The sequence below is a fragment of the Tigriopus californicus genome, chromosome 6 (genome assembly GCF_007210705.1).
Source record: "Tigriopus californicus strain San Diego chromosome 6, Tcal_SD_v2.1, whole genome shotgun sequence".
In the NCBI taxonomy this organism is placed as follows: domain Eukaryota; kingdom Metazoa; phylum Arthropoda; class Copepoda; order Harpacticoida; family Harpacticidae; genus Tigriopus; species Tigriopus californicus.
In genome coordinates this window covers 15,159,513-15,179,284 of record NC_081445.1, presented here as the reverse complement: position 1 = coordinate 15,179,284, position 19,772 = coordinate 15,159,513, and the positions used below count along the sequence as shown (strand labels likewise).

At 43.6% G+C, this 19,772-nt stretch overlaps 1 protein-coding gene across 2 annotated transcripts; it reads right to left on the bottom strand.

Moving 5' to 3' along the window:
- Positions 1 to 10,617: 10,617 nt before the first annotated feature.
- LOC131882151 (neo-calmodulin-like) lies at positions 10,618 to 16,664 on the bottom strand. Of its 2 annotated transcripts, XR_009373452.1 has the most exons (4): positions 15,949 to 16,664; positions 14,011 to 14,196; positions 12,847 to 13,306; positions 11,580 to 11,626 (listed from the first exon to the last, which is right to left on the bottom strand). XR_009373452.1 is itself a non-coding variant. In XM_059229212.1 (3 exons), exons 1-3 carry the CDS (start codon positions 16,009 to 16,011, stop codon positions 11,429 to 11,431), a joined length of 447 nt encoding a protein of 148 aa, XP_059085195.1. In that variant the 5' UTR covers positions 16,012 to 16,493; the 3' UTR covers positions 10,618 to 11,428. The 2 variants fall into 2 exon arrangements, 1 of the variants encoding a protein (XP_059085195.1); XM_059229212.1 differs by lacking the exon at positions 12,847 to 13,306 and having other exon boundaries at positions 10,618 to 11,626; positions 15,949 to 16,493.
- Positions 16,665 to 19,772: the final 3,108 nt, after the last annotated feature.

The window sequence follows — 19,772 nt, the reverse complement described above, 5'->3', positions numbered from 1 at the left end:
GGGTATTGAAACAAAGAGGTCCATGTTAATGTTGTACAGTGGCACATGCCTGTTTGTTTGTTTTTTCTTCTATTCTCTTGATCAATTGGTTCAACATCGATTGGGATGGCTACAAATCGGGCCCCGACGACCTAAAAGTAAGAGGACAGTTCCGTGTGGCCAATCTGTCACTTTTGCATCCATGGTTGAATGCGTTGTTCCGAGTTATAAAGCGCCTTTTTCTCTCTCTCATTTTGTGTCCATACTTCGTCCATTTGGTGCGTACTCGTTGGTTGGTTTGACGAGAAGATGGTCGTGCTTGGAAGCCTTTGATCCATTGGGAAATATATATAGATATATAGATATATGTGTGTGCGTGTCTGTGTGTGCGTGCCTGTGAACTGAAACAGAATCCAATCAATCTCATGTCAAACATTTATATTCTCCCGGTAGCCAAAATCTCCCGAAATGGAGTCTCGACATTAAAACGCGCCATTTATTTAATGAGCGATTTACTAGATTGCCAACCTCGATTGATCGACGAACGCCACGACAAAGATGACGATTATGATGATGATTGGAGTGGCCTCAAATCCAAACCGTCATTCCTCAAAACATCAACTAATCCAGCAAATAATATGATACCAACACCCTAGATTGTTGGTACCCTACATCACTAGAGCAAGTATTCTGACATTGAATTACATGCATCATTTGTTGTAGTATTCTACAACATATGCACTGTGAGCAATCCCATAACTGTTTCTCATTAGGGTTCGGCTGACTCTAAAATTGGTGGGTTATGATGAAAAAATAGCAGCCTAAAATTAATTTCCTTATTCAGGTATAATCGTGCAATGCATGTTCGATAATTACATCCATTCCGGTCAAAACCCAGCTGGTTGAATAAAAGCAAACGCAAAATCTGAATTTACTCATACTGTACTGGGCACTAAGTTTATTCAGAAAGCTTGAGCAGATGATTAAGCCAATCTATATAAGGTACTCGCAGACCTTGGTCCACGGCCTCTTTTCCACATGTCATTCGTATTAAGAGCACCGGAAACTTTGCCAAGGTTGTAGCCAACATAGGAAAGGTCAAACTGGTCCAATAGCCTAATAGTTAACCAATATCCGACCTGCAATGAATACAGATGGAAGGGGTGAAGCCAAAATCAAGCCGGAAAGAGATGCATAGGATCAATGAATGGATATCATGATGGAAAGGCATTGTTGACGGGGCTCTGTGCTCACTTGGCCTCGCTCTGTTTCCTTCCATGCCTCATGAACGACAACGACGACGACGATGATGATGATGACAATGAACATCATGAAGATGCGAACGATGATGATGATCATGATGATACTCTCGAAAAGAAAGAGAGAGGAGGCTTCTTTTTATCAAGACACTAGTTTCCTGTCCATTTTAGTCCGAGATTAATCCCGGCATGAAACGACACTTTTTCCCTCCTCGGCCAGTGGCAAGTTGGAACCCGAGTTGGAACTCCTACTTCGACGACTACTACTGATACGAAGACGACCAAGATGATGGCCACCATTTGATATTTGTGAGCGAGTGTGCGTCTTTTCGGCAGCAATTCTGGACAGTCAGGTCTTCAAAGTTGATCTAAAAAAGGTCTTCCTGTTGAAAGAGCGACACAAGAAAACAACAACAACAACAAGGAGATCGCTTCTTCAATGATGTTGTAATCCATCTATGTATCCATCCATCCACCCATCCATCCATTCGATCGTCTTTCTTGCAACCATCGACGAAATTGGTTATTCATTCAAAAAAAATGAATGGTTTGTTGGGCATGACAGGCTTTCAATCCAGGAAGACTGATCCACTGGTAACGAAACCTTTGAGGACATTTGTTAAGGGCCCAAATAAGTAATAACAAAAAGAACGTTGACCACATTCATACTTCTATTCTACACTCAAACGAGGCAAATTCTATTACACGAATTATTCAAGTTAGTAGATATTTATTAAAACAAATTAGTCATTTTTTATGAAGGATTATCCTTACCTGGATCCTTTGTTACTGATGGTTTTGGCAAACTTGATAAAATGATTGATTTGGGTTTCCGAAAAAAATTAGATAACCAAATTTCAGCTTCCCCAGCATTGGGTCTTTTTAGCCGACCCAGTGAGAAGTGAAAAATTAATCTAAAAAAAAGCCCGGCATTTTTTATCTTTTTCGTCCAGGGTCGAACTCTCATCAACATCCTTGGTCAAGGTTACCATTTCAATCGTTTCCTTCTCCCCCTTGTGTCTCTGCATGGTTATGAAAGTTGTGGGTAACTCCTGGAGAACTAGAATTAACAAAATCAGGCGGCACATCTGGCCAATGCCAAACAGACGCCCAAGCAAAGACACCTCGACGTGTCTTATTTCGCTCATTCGATATGTTCTATACTACAATGCTAACACGCCTGGTGGCCCCGAAGGCGGAACTCGCTCCATGCTTGCCATCCACTACAACAGCACTACTTACTATCTAGACACATTCAGAAAGAAGTATGATGCATCCGCTGAGGAAATACAACACAGGGGTTGAATCGGGAAAGGATTCAATCTGGTACGCGAGCGCCTTGTTTCAAAGCCGCCCAAGCCATGGGAGGTCGGTCCAATCTAAACCAAGACCCACTCATCTTATCCATTTAAATGCTGCATGAAAAGGGCGTTTATATGTTATATGTTATATATATGTCTGTATGTCTGTATGTATTCATAAGTATCCCTAGTGCAAGTATCGGAACGTCCATGTCTTGTGGCTCAAAGAGAGACATTGCATGAGCGGTACTCGTTCGTTCGCAATTGGCCTAATTGATGTCTCAGAGGAGACACATCAGTATCCCATGAATTAGGCGGAGGCTCAGGCTCAACCCAAAGCACCCCAAGGGAGAGCGAGAGAGCGGCCTCGTTTCACCAATGAGTGGAACTCTGGAATTTCGAGCGAGATTTCACGCTCAGGCATGCGAAGAACACCAACACAAAAACACGAACGAACGACCCCATGGAACCTTGCCTTGAACCTTGCTTTGCCAGTTATGCACCACGTATGTACGTATATTTCATGAGAGTTACAGATCTGGATCATCTTTGTTCGAATGAACGGCCAGCACTTCTAGTTGTTCTTTGGGGGGGAACAGCAACTTTGGTGAAATGAATTTTCACGAAAACTGAGAGTGAGAATGATGCGCCAATTGAAATGGTTTGCCGTGGATCGATCAGGCTGGGAATGCAATTTGGAGCCATTTGATGAAGTGGGATATTTGGCATTGAGCCGTTCAAGCGGAGACAAGGAGACAAGGAGACATGCCACGGGGAAAGCGATCGAGAAACGGGGGTCTTCTTCTGCGCCGTCGTTTTTCATTTGGTTACACATGGCACGGAATGTCAGTCTCATGAGAGACCGGGATGAGCGAGCGGTTTTCTCATGGCCCCAATTGTCATCTAACAACTATCTATACCTATGTAGAGCTTGTGGGGTCTTGGCTTACACATGTATGTATGTTTTGTGTCGTATCTAGCCCGGGGCGTGGTGACCTATCTCGAGACAACATCCAGCAAGCTCTTTAGCATCATCATCGTTGGTGCTTGTCGGGGTGATTCTTGGCAAGTGATTGGCCTGGAAAGAGTGCCAATTCAAGCGCATCCCAATGGTTGCTTCTTAGATACGTATCTAGCCTTCGGTAGACCCACAAGGTCCCTCGTATGTTGTACGCATACTGATTGCACTCTCGTTGGGCTGGCAATTTAATTTCGGACGTTAATTACCCTCGTCAGTGATTGAGAGCCAGTCAAGCAAGCCAAGATGGAGACACCCCACCTGCATCCCACCTCATCTCATCCAATTCTGATCTGAATATGTGCCCTGTGCGTGTGTGCGTGTCATGAGGAGGAGCCTGCCAAGTTACCCACCCGTCTAGTTCTTGCCTTCCTGATTGGCCTTCGAAAAGTTCACCGCGATTTCAGGCCCAGAATCAGAGGGAGAAAGAAGATGTTTGCCGTCGACCGACTCGAAGAATGGCAAAGCCACAGACTTCTTGGGACCCTAGATGACTGACGGAGAGTCATGTTCAAGCCATGTACATACACCAGTGGGAGAGAACAGGGTTATGGAGCTTGAGCTTCACGTAGGGCTGATAAAAGCCATTGAGCTTTCCCGGCGACCATTGCTTGATAATGACATTTTGTACAGATATCCTGAATAGATAGAATCGCTACATTTTCACAAAGTGACATTTTATCAGATCAAAATATTTCAAATGCCCTTGGAGATGATAACCCCATGGCTAGATGACAATTCATTGACCATCTTACTTGGGGTTTAGTTAACTACTAAGTAATCGTTGATTTTCCTCCCTTAAATTTAATTAGCAATCTGTGGATTTGGGGCTGAGAGGAAGACCTCCCTGTCGGAAATTAATTCTCGTTTCGACCTCTTTAATTTATCGACGAAGAAAAAATACGCCGCTTATAAAAAGTCACGATTTCTCTTTGAATACCAACAACCCTGGAGTCTAGAAGCACTCAGAAGTACTTCACGTAAAAGCAGCAGCAGCAGCAGGAGCAGCATCCGTAGTAGTAGTAGAAGTGGCAATCTTTTTTGAATAGCTTTGAACGAACCAACGAGGAAGCCATAGCCACCATCCCACGTTATATGTACGAGGTACCATTCTTTAGCCTCTGTTCCATTGTCTTGTCGACATTTTCGCCTTTTCTTCAGCTACTTCGTACCTTTAGCTGAGCGCGGAAAGAAACGACCAAGAAGACAAGTCAATATCCGCCGTTGATAAAAAAAGGCTGAAAAAGAAATATCAAAGAAGATATCAAGAAGATCAAAAAGATCAAGAAATATCCAAGAACATTTAAAAAAGAAGCAGTATTGCCTTTAACAGTCTAATCACGGGCAGTATTGAGGGGTTCCTCAAAATGACCTATTTTGACCATAAAATCAATTTGAAAATATTAGATTTTTTTAAGGAGATGGTCGGGATGGGCCTGGCTATTTTTGATTTCGTACCTTATACAAAAGGTTCATTCATTTCCGCAAACTCTTCGTTTCACGGAACAAATGAATGCTTGATATTATTCCAAGTGTTCTGATTAAAGTTGCACCTTTCGCCCCTGCTCTAATCTATTCTCAATACACGTTCCCTTTTGAGCCCCACCCTTCCAGAACATTTTTGCCTCTGACACTGTGGTCTTAGTAACATGAAATAGATGCTAGGGACGAAATAAGCAAATCCAAATCATTCATATGCAAATTCCATGGAATGATCATATTAAACTGACCAGACAATCTTCAAAGTATATTGGACAAGAAATGTCATATTCTGATTTTTCCTATGCCTCTTGCTGTTTTTCGTTGCAACCATTCATACTAGTGCTGAAGCGAGTCCAGCAAAAGTCGGACTCGTTCGAGTCCTTTATTTTGTTTTCTTTTTGCCGGACTCTCCGAGTCCGAACTCGAGTCCAGCAGAAGACTCGAGTCCGGCAGAGGACTCTAGCATTTTACTAGAGTCAGGTTAAGCGAAAAGACTCGTTTTGCGAAAAAAAAACAAAAACAAATCAAAAAAATTTTATCTTTGACGAGCCCGGATTCGAGTCCTTTCTAAAAAACACGAGTCCGGCCAATTCCTCCGAAATCAAGTAAAAGGCTCGAGTGCACTCGGACTCGAGCCCAGACTCGCCCCAGCGCTAATACCTATGTGTATTTGCCATGCCCACAGACTTCTCGTTCTTCTCTCTCTAAGTGGAAACGACCGATGAAGGACTGTCTGCCCTTCTCGAAGAACCCATAGTCTTGTACTACTATACCTACAATGACCAATGATACCCTAAAGAGAGCCGGACCTACCAGATCAGACAGGCATTCGGGTAGTCAGTCGGTCGATCGGTCGGTCGGTCGGTTCGTCGGTTAGGTTAGGTTGGTCGGTGGTGTGCCGCCTTGGATGCGTTCGTCCTCCCGTTGATCTCGGTGTTATTCAAATGTATCTCAGTGGGATGCTAACACCTCTTTCACAACAGGCGGGCCTTCTTGGTGGCCCAAACCTGAAGTCATATCCTCCTCATTCTGGAGAGGGTTGAAAAATGATCGGGTGGATAAATTCTTAAGAGAATATTCTCATGAGCGGAATCGCTCTTACTTTCGGTACTAAGTGGGTCCGAGAAATGGAGGGTCATCGTTAATACGGCCAATAACATGGGCTTACATTTGAGTGGAACCAATAAAGCTATTCCATCTACTCTGGTTACTGGACACCGCTCATTCTTAGGTTCCACTTCTTAGGTACTGCAGTATATCCTACTATGTATTAGTGGAGATGGTGATGCTGACATTGGCTGAACATTCAGTAAGAGAGCTCCGGGTTAATAATAGTGACATTAATTGCTCGTTTCACAGGCTTCTTAATCCTAGAGGGTGGGCAAATATTTTTATGGCTCGGCTTGATCTGCTGCCTTCATTGGCAATATCGAGTTGCACGAACTCTTTTGGAGGCAAAGCGAACACAAAACCCACCCACCTTCAAGGGTACTTCAGTTCTGCAATCCAGAAAAAGAAAGCTGGTCCGTCCCAACGGCCTTCTATAGTATGAATAACATAAAAATATACAAAAGTGCCGTAAGAGATTGTTCACTACATTTTCGATGGGCGCATGTACCATATTTAAGACTTCTCTACTTTAGGAAACAAGGCCTGGTTTTTTTGTGCTCTCATGGCTCCATGAGCTACTTTTCAATGGTACTTACGTACACATAGCGAGCCCCGGTTCACCCCAGTTTCTACCAAGAGCACTGACTGCATTTCGAATAAAAAAGCAAATTGCTCTCTCTCCCTCTTGCCTTCTTTATTTCGCTCGCTCTCTTTCTCTGTCTCAAGTTCTCAATAAGATTATTTTTCCTGGGAATCATTCCATTTCAATCATTGATCTCAGCATGGATCAAAATCTCTCAAGCCACTTGATAACAATGAACGCCATTCCAACGAACTCTCAGACAACCTGTGTGCCTTCAAGTTGTGTCTACTACTACTTGCCAACGCATATTTTGAATGTGAATCTGCTTGTGGGCACATAAAAACAAGAATGCGCGAGAGTATTAATTACGCTCATCCTCAAAGGATGCTTTGCTCTCCAAATGTCAACTGACCAGGCAGGCTCTTCCCCCTCAAAAGTCTAACCTAAAGGCGTAACTTTTTCATGTTTGGGGAGGATCTGCATAGTAGTAGTAGAATAAAAAACGAGGAGGCCGCCCCGCAGGCAGGCAGTCAGGTGAGCGGGCGGGTAGGGCCGTTTCGGGCCAGATCTCATTTTTCATCCATTAAGGATAAATGAGGCCGCAAAAGGAATGATCTATTATGGGCCATCAAGTTGATGGACAACATCCATAACTGGTCAAAAAATGATGTGCATGGTATGTGTCTCATCCCATCAGGTTTCGAGGTAGTCGGTCACGGATTTCCCAGATCATTCCGTGGGGCATGGGTGCTGTCTGTACGTGTGGAGCGGAATCGTTGAGGGCGATACGAGTCTGTCGAGTCTGACGAGTCTGTGGATCAATTTCCAAGCACTCAGTGGTTTGATCAATCTTAATGTCCTCTGCTCAATGGAAGGTCAAACCTGACAGAAATCAATAGACCTCCTATGGGGACATTCAGAGCACATCCACACAAATGCCAACCCACTGGGTCAGGAGGAGACTCTCAGAGCAGGATGGAGGGCTCCAACTTTGAAAACGCAAAATGAGCCTCACAAGCGTAAAACTTCAAAATGGGTGGCTCTTCCTTTGATTTTGGATAAGAAGGGGCGATCCTGGTTTGAGGTTGAATTTTTTGCTCAAAATGAAATACGCAAAGGCTTGCTCGAGTCAATCATTGGATATTGTGAATGAAAGAAAAGAAGAAAAAAAAATGCCAAAATCATAACAAGTTAGCATGAAAACCAGATAACCTAGCATTGACATTGATGCACGTGTTAAGAGCAACCTGATGAAAAGTAATGTACTATGAATTTCAAATATCTTCCCTACGAAAATACGTCATTGAAGTTGATTTATGTCTAAAGACAAGAAAAAGAGCTCCTTTCAAAAGGTTTATTTGGTAACACCCCATCAATGCAAGCATTCGAGCAAAATGACGGAAACTTTGAACAGCTTCCAACATTTAAGGCTCTCCTTAAGAGAAGATCCTATAAGAACATTTAACTAATGTTTTGTTATTAGTATTAGGCAGGCTAGTGTTGAATGCAGTATGGTCTAGGCCTAGCCGTAGGAAACTAGCAGTGTCCTTTTCTTTTTCATTCTCTTTCAATCAATCAACTCCGTGCCAACATAACCACTTCAATGGACAAGTATTATTTGACAATCCTAGCCACAACAGTGTGTGATGATCTCACATTGCGTTGCAAATGAGAAAACTATTCACGAGATAAAGACCCACCGACTGATGTACATACGTACGTAAAGACGCTCGCATACAGAGCAATTCCCTGACTTTTACTTGTGGAATGAGATTGCGTGGTGGTTCGTGGAATCACTCCAAGTTCACACGCGCCTTTGGAAGCTTTTTTACTTTTTTGTGTGACTCTGCTGGGGCTGAATAATGGTGATCCCAAACGATCCCAACGCTCTCAGCCTCAAGAAGAACGCACAAAGCAACATCGATGAACTATAACACATGCATTACGAGAGAAAAGGAGAAAGAAAGAGAGAAACGCACCACACAAATCAATGGGGGAATAAAAGGAGTGACTGTTAAAAATGGAATTTTCCCGCGGTATTTCGGGACCGACTGGTTTCTTCTTTCTTTCTCCCACGACACAGAGAGAAAGAGTAAGAGAGAAAGAAAGATCCTGCGATCTGATTCTGGGCAAAAGCCAACGACTGCTGATTCCACTTTGTTCGTACCGTATGTGCGTATCCAGTGAAGGTGGTGGCTGAGAATGAAACCTTGAAGCACTCCCTGAAACCCGATCTAGCATCAATGCAAACTCTAGCGTAAAGAAAAAAAGAAAGAAACTCTGAATTTTGATGACTTCATCCTCATAGCGATGGCGAAACACTTTGGTAAGAAGTATTCAATTCACTACACGTCCAAGCATTAAAAGTTGACATGATTATACGATTTTCTCTCACTTATGTCCGGGTTACAATAAAAAAAAGCGAGCCCTGAAGTGAGAACAAAATATCAAGCTCGCTTGCAATCGTTTTTTGGCACTACGGCTCAGAAGTCATTAATCAAGAATCACTTAACATGGAGGAGGTGTGTAGATCATGGACACCTATTTCCAGGGTCCCCTGAATCATACCAGTACGAATAAGGCTTTAGGTATAGTCTGAAATTCATCACGAACTGCTTTATAAACTCAAAAAGAATCTCATCTCAAATCGCTGCACTAATTTTTTAAGTCACTTGACTTAAGTACTTGAGTCATAAAAGCGAGCAGATATATGAAAAAAGAGCGGATGTGGCGTCCCTGGGCGAGTTTTAGGGGGCTTGGCTTGTTTTTTTCATCCACAAGATAGACGAGCCTTGAATGAAGTAAACCATAATATTTTCATCTGCCTGTCGTCTAATTGATTTCGATAATGATAGAGTAATTCACCAACGCCTGAGACGCGTTCGTAATAGTAGGTATGCTAGGTACTCCGAACAAGTCGGAGCATACAGTACAATTCGTCAGTAGGTAGGTAGTTACTGCTCTCTGCTTGCTTACTTGCTTCTCCCTATTGGCTTGATGGGAGTAATGCAGGTCTTACTATACCATTACCACCATTAAGAGAGCTCCTTAATCCTCCTCCACCAGCACCTCCTCCAACCATTTCCAACAACAACAACAGCATCAACACCACCATCACTCGATATTTATGAAAGAATGTCTTCTCTTGGGCTTTAGACATGATGGGCCGTAATGTGGCACTTCCCTTGGGATGAGAAAGACTTGTGTGTCATCGTCCTGGTTTGGTTGAGAGACATGAATTGCTCTCATTGTGTCGGGCATTGCATCGGGCCACTGGGCGCCATCCCGTAATTACAGGCCAGTAATTGAGTTTGCTTTTAATCCTTTTTCGCCTGTATCCATTCATCACTTGGTCACCTCCATCCGCAGACTTGACAAACGAACTGGCTGTGCAATTATAACTCGAGATTGTTGCCCTTACCAACTCCCTTTTATTTCTCAGCACCCAGGTCGGGTTTCGGATGGACGATCCCCCGGTGAATTAGCTTTGATACTTGAAATTGAAGTAACCCCCAAGTCAGTGTAGTGTTTAGTGAGTACCCCGACTCCTGACTGAATGGACAGGGAATGAATGAGAACCTTTGGATGGCCCTTTGATTAAGATTTTTTTCCTCCTTTAATTCTTTTATCATCAGCAAGATGCTCAGTACCTCAGCCGACAAAATTCAGTGGACTACTCAACGGCTACTCTGGTGGGCTTCAGTTGATATTTCAACACGGCTCCTCAAGAGCACATCTAGGGTCATATTAGGAACAGGGGTTAGGTCTCCAAGAACAAGATTTAAGATTCGTTTTTCAACACTCCATTTTACTCATAAACCAATGCAGATGCATATTTGTGATAAGTAGTTACAATTATTCGTTCGGAGAAATATTTGCCACTCATCAGGGCCATGGCCAACCGTGGGCTCCCAAACCCCAAAGATCGTTGAGACACCTTTGGGTTCGTTAAATAGAGCACATCCTTGTGAATCCAGAGGCATGTTTGAGGGCTGTACCTCCGAATCAATCACTCAGTTTTTATTTTCTTCTCATGATGACTATTAGGATAGAATATTTTGGAATAATAATGACTGGGAAGCGGAGGAAGGGGATCCAACAACTTGGGTGGATCCTTGGGCCGTAACTGACAGCTTTCAAGGAATATAATATTGGTAATACAACAACGAGTCTTTCACGCACTCATCGTCTTGAGTGGTGAGGATAATGAAGTAATTACTGTATACTTGATTGGCGGCGAGGGGAGAACATTGGATGAAGGTATAAAATGTGTCTTGAAACATGGACGGCGCAGAGGCAGTTCTACCATCTGGGGATGATGATATGGGCTTTTTAGAGGTGGCATTGGGCAAAAAATTGGGAGGGTGTTGGGGTTGATTATCATGCTACAGGTTGGATGTACCAAGCAGTCTCTAAAAGAATATACATTTACATTGAATATGTTCTTGAGCATTTGGTACGCACCCTTTGTTAGACTGACTCAGAGGTGGTGGAGGCAAACCAAGGTCTTTTATTTGCCTCTGCCATCTGAAGGTCTTTCTTAGGGAAGGCGAAGATGATTGAAGTTGTCGTTGTCGTTATTGTTATTATTGCTATTGTAATTGTGGTTGCTGACGACGACACTCTGCCAAGTGAGCCAGTGAGTGTGTAGGTGAGGGTTGCTGACTGGCTGGCTGGCTGGCTTGCTCTTCCCTCCTCATATGTTTGCCATGGCTTTGACAAACTCATTGTAGTCGAGCTTGCCGTCGTGATTGACGTCGGCCTCCTTCCAGAACTCCTCGAATTCGTCATCTGTCAATTTCTGACCAAGCATGGTCGTGACGTTTTTCAGCTCTTTCACTTCGATGTAGCCATTTTTGTTCTTGTCAAATATCCTGAAGGCCTCCTTGAGGTCCTGTAAGGAGAACAAGAATAAAAGTGAACTAAGCACCAGCGGCTATAATACACACTCACGCACGCACTTACTCACACACTCACTCATTCACGTTCACAAAGTGCTGAGCACAATGCACAATCCACAATCCACAGTCCACACAATGGCTGAAGAAGAGGCCAATGTCGTTCGTGGCACAAAGTTAATAATGCACAAGACATGCGACGACAATCACTACATACAATGAATTTGTATACATATAAATCATGCTCTACGTACAATGTTAGCACTACGTAGTGCACTAGCACTATGGACTTACTACATACATTGTGGATATTAGTCGGTTTTAAACGACCAATACTCGCGTCCAATAAGTACGATAGATAGGATGTCTTGTGTTTGTCCCTGAGTTAAGAGTAGTCGCGCAAGTCAGAAGAGATCTTGCAAACAATGTTCTAAGCTACGAGTGTCAGAAGGAAACTTTACTGGCAGTAGTTGGTCATTTCCATGCTTCACGTGAGCCGGGTCGAGTGATCGACAATTATCATGATCAATAGTATCATCATCAGAGTCACCGCTAAGATTATGCTGAACTTTTATCTCCATAATCGTCATAGCAGTTACCATTCATAACTACCGTGGTTATATAACACCTCATTGTCAATATTTGCAAAAACCGTTTTCAAGTTAGGTCTTTGGGTTGATTTCTGTACATGCCCATCCATAGCGAACATTGCTCTGTTTTATCACTTCTAGGATATCATGTTACTCGAGAAATAAGGGGCTATTATGGCATTTGAGCTTTAGTTTGAAGCTCTTCTTTTGCATATGATTTCTCCTTGCCCACTCCTGCCAAATATGAACCATTTCCCAAATGATTTTCTCAACTAAAATCTTTCACAGGGCTGGGCTGCTTGGACGATCAAATGCACACGCATGGGATGGTGTGAAAAGGAAACGTAATGATCAACGTAACAACCCCCGCAGCTTTTCATTGCTCAAGGGTGTCACTAAATAAATTCTAAAAATAGTTAAGTGTCGCTATGGATCGATGGGCGAGGGGAGGATAGAGGATCAACGAGGATGCTTTATCATTAACGCCACCAGCATCTCAAGATCTTGGCCTGGTTTGTCAATCCAAGGGTTCTAAATAACCAAGGCTTCGAGCTGTTCAGGGTGAAGGACCAAACCAAGTTGCAGAACGTTAGAAAAAGGGATTAAGAGGGTTGCAGCAAACTCACATTGACCCTAATCTGAGGCCTTTATCCCACGTTTGAAAATGTTGATGGGGCTGGATACTCAATGGACAAATACTTGAAGATATTGATGAGTCATTGGTTTCTGTGTGTAAAAGTATCACAATCTCAGGTGGAGCGTAGTGTTGTTGTGTGTGTGGTTGCTATTGTTGTCATCATTGCTTCCTGGTCTTCTTCATATTCTTCGTTTGAGTCCAGTTCTTGCAACTGACGGAATCAATTGCCATTTGGAGAGAATCAATGATCAATCCTGTTTGGTCATGACCTTAGCAAACTCCGCATAGTCCAGTTTCCCATCTCCATTAAGATCAGCCTCCTTCATGAATGCATTGAGTTCCTCTTTGGACAGAGCCTGACCAAGGGTGCTTGTGACTGAGAAGATCTCCTTGGCCTCTATGAATCCTGATCGATCTTTGTCAAAAATTCTAAATGCCTCCCGGAGCGCCTGTGAGAAATAACCAAGTACTCCATTCACTCGAGCAATTCAAATTGACAACTTGCATGCAATGGGATTCAATCTATCCATGCTGAAAAGTGATCCCTCAAAAAGAAACCTCTAAAAAATGCGGACTCCAGGGCCCCAAGGCCACAAGAGAGTTATTGGCTCTAGAAACATGAATAGTGTTATGAATAAATACCAGTGTCTTTTGTCGTATTGCTTTCCCGTGATTTGGTTCAATCTACTCCTACGCACATAAGGAAGAGAACGAAGAGAACGAGAGAGGGACAGAAAAAGAAAGAGATTGAGAGAGAAAGCAATAGAAATGTCAAAGTCTGGGTTGCTAAAGAACAAAGATTGATGATGTGGGCAAACGAAAGTACTCCTTTAGCTTGAGGCAAATTGACAGTTCAAAAATCAAATTTTTCTGGCACTCGAAGGGACGAACCTAGTATGTGATTGCGTTAGTTGCTTGTCAACGGGTTTGAGCCCAACCCTTTAGTGACATTGTGTGATTTAGCTTGTTGTGGGGTCGCGGGTTAAATACCCTATAGGGTTAATCAAAAAGCTGTCTGTGTGTACGTACAAAGGCAAAATGGACAATGTGAGTGTGTGTGTGACATTTTTAATGGATAAACAAGAGAGACGACTGAAGACAAGGAGGCTGAAACCCCACAAAAATCGGTGCCCAATGCCTTTCGTAGTCTCACCTCTGTTTGGTCAGTTTCTGCGCTCTTACGCTTCATCATAGCGAGGAACTCCTTGAAATCGATGGTGCCATCACCGTTGAGATCCGACTCCATGATGAGGTCCTGGATCTCGTCCTCGGTGGGGTTCTGGCCGATGGAGCGCATGACAAACAGCAGCTCCTTGGTGGAAATGGATCCACTTCTATCCTGGAATGTGAAAGGACAAGCCAGGTAGGTCAAACAAGAGCATTCCGTCCATTCATAATTCTCGTCAAGAATTCATCACGAGGCCGAGGACCCAGGGGAGCATGAGAGGATCGATCGACCTGCTCAAAAGTCCACGGATTTGAATTTTGTTTTGTTTTCTGATTAATTCTACTCGGCCTGAGCGGCGACAGACACACCGAAAAGAATAAGTGTCTTTGGCAAATGTCCCAATTCTCAACTCAGGAATGAGAAACGAACAAACGGAAGGACGGACGGACGGACGAACGGACTGGACGATATTTGGCTCAGATGGGGGAACATGTGATACACCCTAGCAAGTAGAAGAGGATCATTTTGCTTGCTAGCCGTCCGTTTTTCTCACTTGAGGGAAAGACAGAAAGAAAAAACCGAGAAAACACACACACACACACATCGGAAATGTGCGCAACTCGAATGTTTCCTCGAAAATTGTTGTCTTTGATTACCCCCTCGGCGAGATCGTCGAGGCACACTCGATATGATCCTGGTCCATTCAAGCACAAAGACACAAAGGGTTCGTCCGTTTCGCCGGGCATCGCGTTTGTCATGGGAAAAATCGGCCAATTTGCCTTTGAATCTGGAGACAATGGGATCGAGACAAGAATCCTTGAGAGCAGGAAACTTGTCAACCAATGTGCCTTTTCTCCATATCCACAATAAGGGTTTCTTTCTCAAGGTGGCCCGAAGCGGAATCTCAATAAAGGCCGTCAACGACTCGGTCCTCCTTTTGATGTTTGGTTGTTGTTGTTTTCGCAAAATAAAAAAAGCACGTCCAGCAATTGCCAAGTGCTGGCTATGCCAGACACTATGCATTTAATTTCCAGGCATGACTTGAATTGAACATGGATCAATTGAGAATCCAGTGGGAGATATGCACCCGGCCGTACTCCGAATAGGGGAAACAACGCACATTTATTGGCCTTGGCCGGCTGGATTTCCTGGACGATCCTGCTCACTGCCTCCTAACCTTTGAGCCAGATCGAGTTCCAATCCAGATCTTTTTCCCAGAGATCCGGACTTCCGTCCGGGGCAAAGAAAACGAGCTATCAGAACTCATTCTCGTCACAGATTCAAATGTCCCCGAGAGAAAGCGAGAGAGTCAATCTTTCTCCAGACCTGACGTCATTGTTAGCATCAGCCGTTTGTTGAGCGTGGATGTCAAGCAGGATAAATTATGATCTGAGTGAAAGGTTGTCTTTTTGACATAAACTTCGGGGCAGGTTTCTTTTGTTATTTGGCTCCCCAAAAGAGACAGCTCGGCTTTGTTGAAGTGAAGCTCATCGTGGATCAAGAAGCGACCCGTGTTTTCGGGAAGAAAGTCCATGGCTTGCTCCTCGAGTGAGAAGATCAATTGAGGCCAGGGCCATTGCAGAACGAAGCATTCAAAGCATTCATACACGGAGAACAACCTGACTAAAGTCGCGGCGATATCAGCGACCCGTCATTTCTCAAGCAGGTCTAACAAGGCCCAATGATCAATATCTCAGGCAGGGAAACAAAACCCCGAATTCTATCTCGGACCAATCATAATCCGTGGTAAAAGTACACAGAACACAGCAAAAGAGCAGGCTCTCTTCCTTGACCTTTAACCTCACATGCCATCCAACAACTGGGTTTAGTCAAATCATACAGATTCGGCCAATGCATCCCCAACCCATTCAATTTGTAGTCACTTTCCATAACAAATGGCAAAGCTTATAGGCTCGAGCTTACCTTGTCAAATTCATCAAATGCTTCTTTGAATTCTAATGCCTCAATCTCGGAGAGGATATCCATGCTCTACCATCAACAAACAAACCGCCACTTATCACGCGGGTCAGCAGCCAACCTGATCTGGATGGGTGGACAACTCCACCATTGGAAGATCGTCTTGGAATGTGCAGAAAGAGGTGGTCGATCATCAGGAGAGGAAGCAATCACGGGTTCGCCGATGCCTGACCGCCGCCTTAGCCATTCTCACCGGCTTCCATCCTCCTCAACCTCGGACCTCTGGACGCACCTCCAAGCACCAAACTTCAGCCACTGAACCACCACCACTTTGCAAAGGCCGAGAGAGCCAGAGAGAGAGAAAACCAGGCAGCCAGCTAGCTAGAAACCGTACGCCACCACACCACAATTGTCAATTGGATGGGGCTCCGACCGAAATAATAGATGCACAAATATCCCAATGATTCCGTTTCTCGTCCTGTGCGCAGAGGAGTGAAAGCTGCTTCACGATCTTTTTCGGATTCCTTGATTCCTTTCTTCTCGTTCACGGTGAGTACACGCACCCCAGAGGCTAGACCTACAGTACTATTGATATGGGACCATCGGCGAGCGTTGTGGGCGAGTTGTAGGGCCGGGAATTTTGAAAAATCGGACAAACTCTCCAGATTTATAGACAGAATTCTTGAGGGTTGGTCAAACGTTGAGGAATTTATCTATTCAAACGATAAGTCAAACTAGTCTTTCATGTTTGAATTTAGTATCGTTGGTGGAAACAGTGAGTTGATGAGGATTTTACAAACCTCTTTCACTTCAGACGTGAGACATACTCGCGCTACGTATTTCATGCCCTTTTCCTCTTGGGAATATGTTAATATTAAAAAAATTGCCACTCTGGCATTAACTTGTTAAAATGTGTAATGCAAACTTTCAATTCCACCCTTTAAAACCGCAGAACACATCTAGGTGATACGTATCAGAATTCTTGAACAGTGGCAACCATCGACCAGAAAATATTCCAAAACGAATTTGACCTTTTCCGACTTGATAACCCACCGTGCGATTTTTGTTCCCTCCGGAGTTAAATGTTTGAATACAACAGAGCGCTCGGCCCTGAACAATTCAAGTGTTCCCATTCGGTGAGCCAAGGAATGTTAGCCTACGAGGAAAAGATTGAGACGATGGGCGTCTTCAGGAGCATTGCTCATTTGGAAATCTCGCCTCTAGACTGCAAATCTAGGGGCTTCATTGGGTTCGAGGATATTAAAAGATTGCGGATAGGTATTTGTAAGTCAACTTTTGAACAGTTTGGCATGACTGTTTTTTGGCCACACTGTAGACATTTGCAACTGGACTTTAGACCTCGTTCCAGGCGAACAAGCAACACTGTTCAAAAGCGAAAAATTGTCCAACAAGTCTGGCATCACAGTCTTAGAACTGAAACGGTTGGCACACTTTGCCGAGCAATTATTTTTCACAGTGGGCAAGAGCGATGTCGAGTTTGGATCCACACTGAAAAAAAACTTCCACCAATCTGCGATATTCAATTCGGCTGAGGCAAATCTTATTTATAGTACGAACATTTTTTCTCGGATTCAGTTGTGCGACAGAGTTATTTTCAAGAAAAACTGCTTTATCAACGAGAGATACTCATTCGAACAAGTTGGACTCTACAATGATCTTCAGATAGGAAGGGGGATTGGATTTCCCCTGGCCTCCGACTGCGTTCCTCTTTTTTGCACCGCACTCTTAGGTATGAGGGAGTACAAATTTTGTCATTCTACCGTATTTCATCTCCAAACGACACGCTTCTTTCGCTACGAATGAGGAGGGTTAAGTGCTGGAAAATGAACGCTGCTGAGGGGGGGATGCTCATTATTGCTCGAGCGAGGATGAACTCACTATCCTACCTAGAGCTGCAGATGCCCTGGATACGTTGAGCATGATTATCGGTGGCTATGTGTAGATGGAGGCTTAAGCTTTCTATCTGTTTCCAATAAAGGCCGAAATGCGGCGCAAAATAAATGTTCAATTAGGGCAAGATGTGGGGACAAACGGGACCAAGTTCGTCTTCTGTGGGTGTTCCTTCTTGTTCTCTCCAATTATCCCCCCTCCCCCCATGATCAAATCTTATGGCAAGGGAGACTCGACAGCTGATTTATTTGAAATTCACCAAAAAAAATATAGAGCAGATGCAAGCTCTAAATAGCATCACATGTCTGATCAAATTCTCTTATCTTATTGAAAACTTTTTGATACCAAATTACTTCTTAGATTTCGCTGGGCACGGCCGCCCTATTACTTTCTAAAAAAGTGGGTATGGCGTCGGGTTTTTTTTTTATTTGTACTTTTTGAATATAGCTTTTGGACCATCGTCACTTATTCAGCTTGACTCATAATTTTACATTTTTTTGCATGACATTAGATTTGTTATTTTAACGAGCCTTCCAAATGTTGTTGTTAATCGGTGTTAATCCCACTCCTATGACATAAAACCAAACTACTCAAACTGCTGTTTGCTTCATTGTCCAGTCCATAAGATTGGACATTCTTCAAGGTCAAAGGCGTGCTCAATATCAAGAAGAAGATATCTAAGATTTGCTGTATCTAATATGTGATACACTCCATCATCCCTGAAGGGTTCTTTTGTAGCAGGCTTCCAATCAAGCCAATAAGTTTGTTGCATATGAACATATTGATTGGCCAGCCGCCTCCGTCCCCCAAATCTGCAAGCAAATCTGTCTCCGGTTTGGAGAAAATCGGATACCCTTGGCTTGACCGTAATGGTGCGAACTGGCGTTGATGTCGTTGTTCACGTCTTTGTCTGAGCTTTGTCTTCTCAGCTCTTTTGATTCCATTCTCTCTTAGTCGGTCCATGGGTTAGACGATCGTTCGTTCGGTCGGTCGGTTTTGTTGGATGGTCGGTTCAGTCGTGTCCAATCTCCAATCGGCCCACTCCAAGTCCTCCAAGTTCGGAAAAGGAGTCCGTCAGGACATCAAGGAGGCGAAAGCCGATTGTTCACGTCACGCTTGGCTGTAAACCTGTCAACAAGTATTTACGGCACACGCTCATAAATCCATGATTATGGCTGGGACCCAGAGACATATGGCGGCGCCCAAAACGAGCAAACGTCAGCATCTTAGTATTCAGCATCTCCTCTTGGAATTGACACAGATCACACACAATTACGTAACTGGCGCCTTGGTGCATGCCCACAATTTTCAGACTGTTGCATATTATGCACAAACCGATCGGGCCTTCATTAGGTCCAGTTGAAGAGTTGGTGCTATATACCTTCCTTGACACCCAATCGATCGATAGCATCCCTTACACATTCACCATTGTTCAAATATCAGTCTTGAAATCCATGAACTTGTTATAGCCAAGACATGGACATGGGTTACTTATAAGCAATGACAAGGCAACCTTCGATACTTTAAACCGAGTACATGGTTCTACATGGGGACACGAGTATTCAGAATATTTTGCGTTGAATCAAAGGTGTAGATTTGATTCCAAACAGTTGCTTTAAGCATTATGGGTTTGTTAAGGTAAGCTGAAGTAAATAAAGAAACTAAACAAATCATTGACGTGAAGTCAAAGAGGAAGCTGGAAAGACACTCCAGTACTAATTTCGGGAGCTGAATCGAAGAAAATAGGACTCACTCATCATGTCATTGTTCAAGTCTGTCAACCTGATTTGAGTACAAGGACAAAATGGCGGCGAGAAAATGTCTCATTTAGTGTGTGCTCCGAAGACGTTCATTTTCTAATTGCCGCCCTGACAAGTGACAATGACTTGATTGGCTTTTTTCAACACGATGTACCCGAA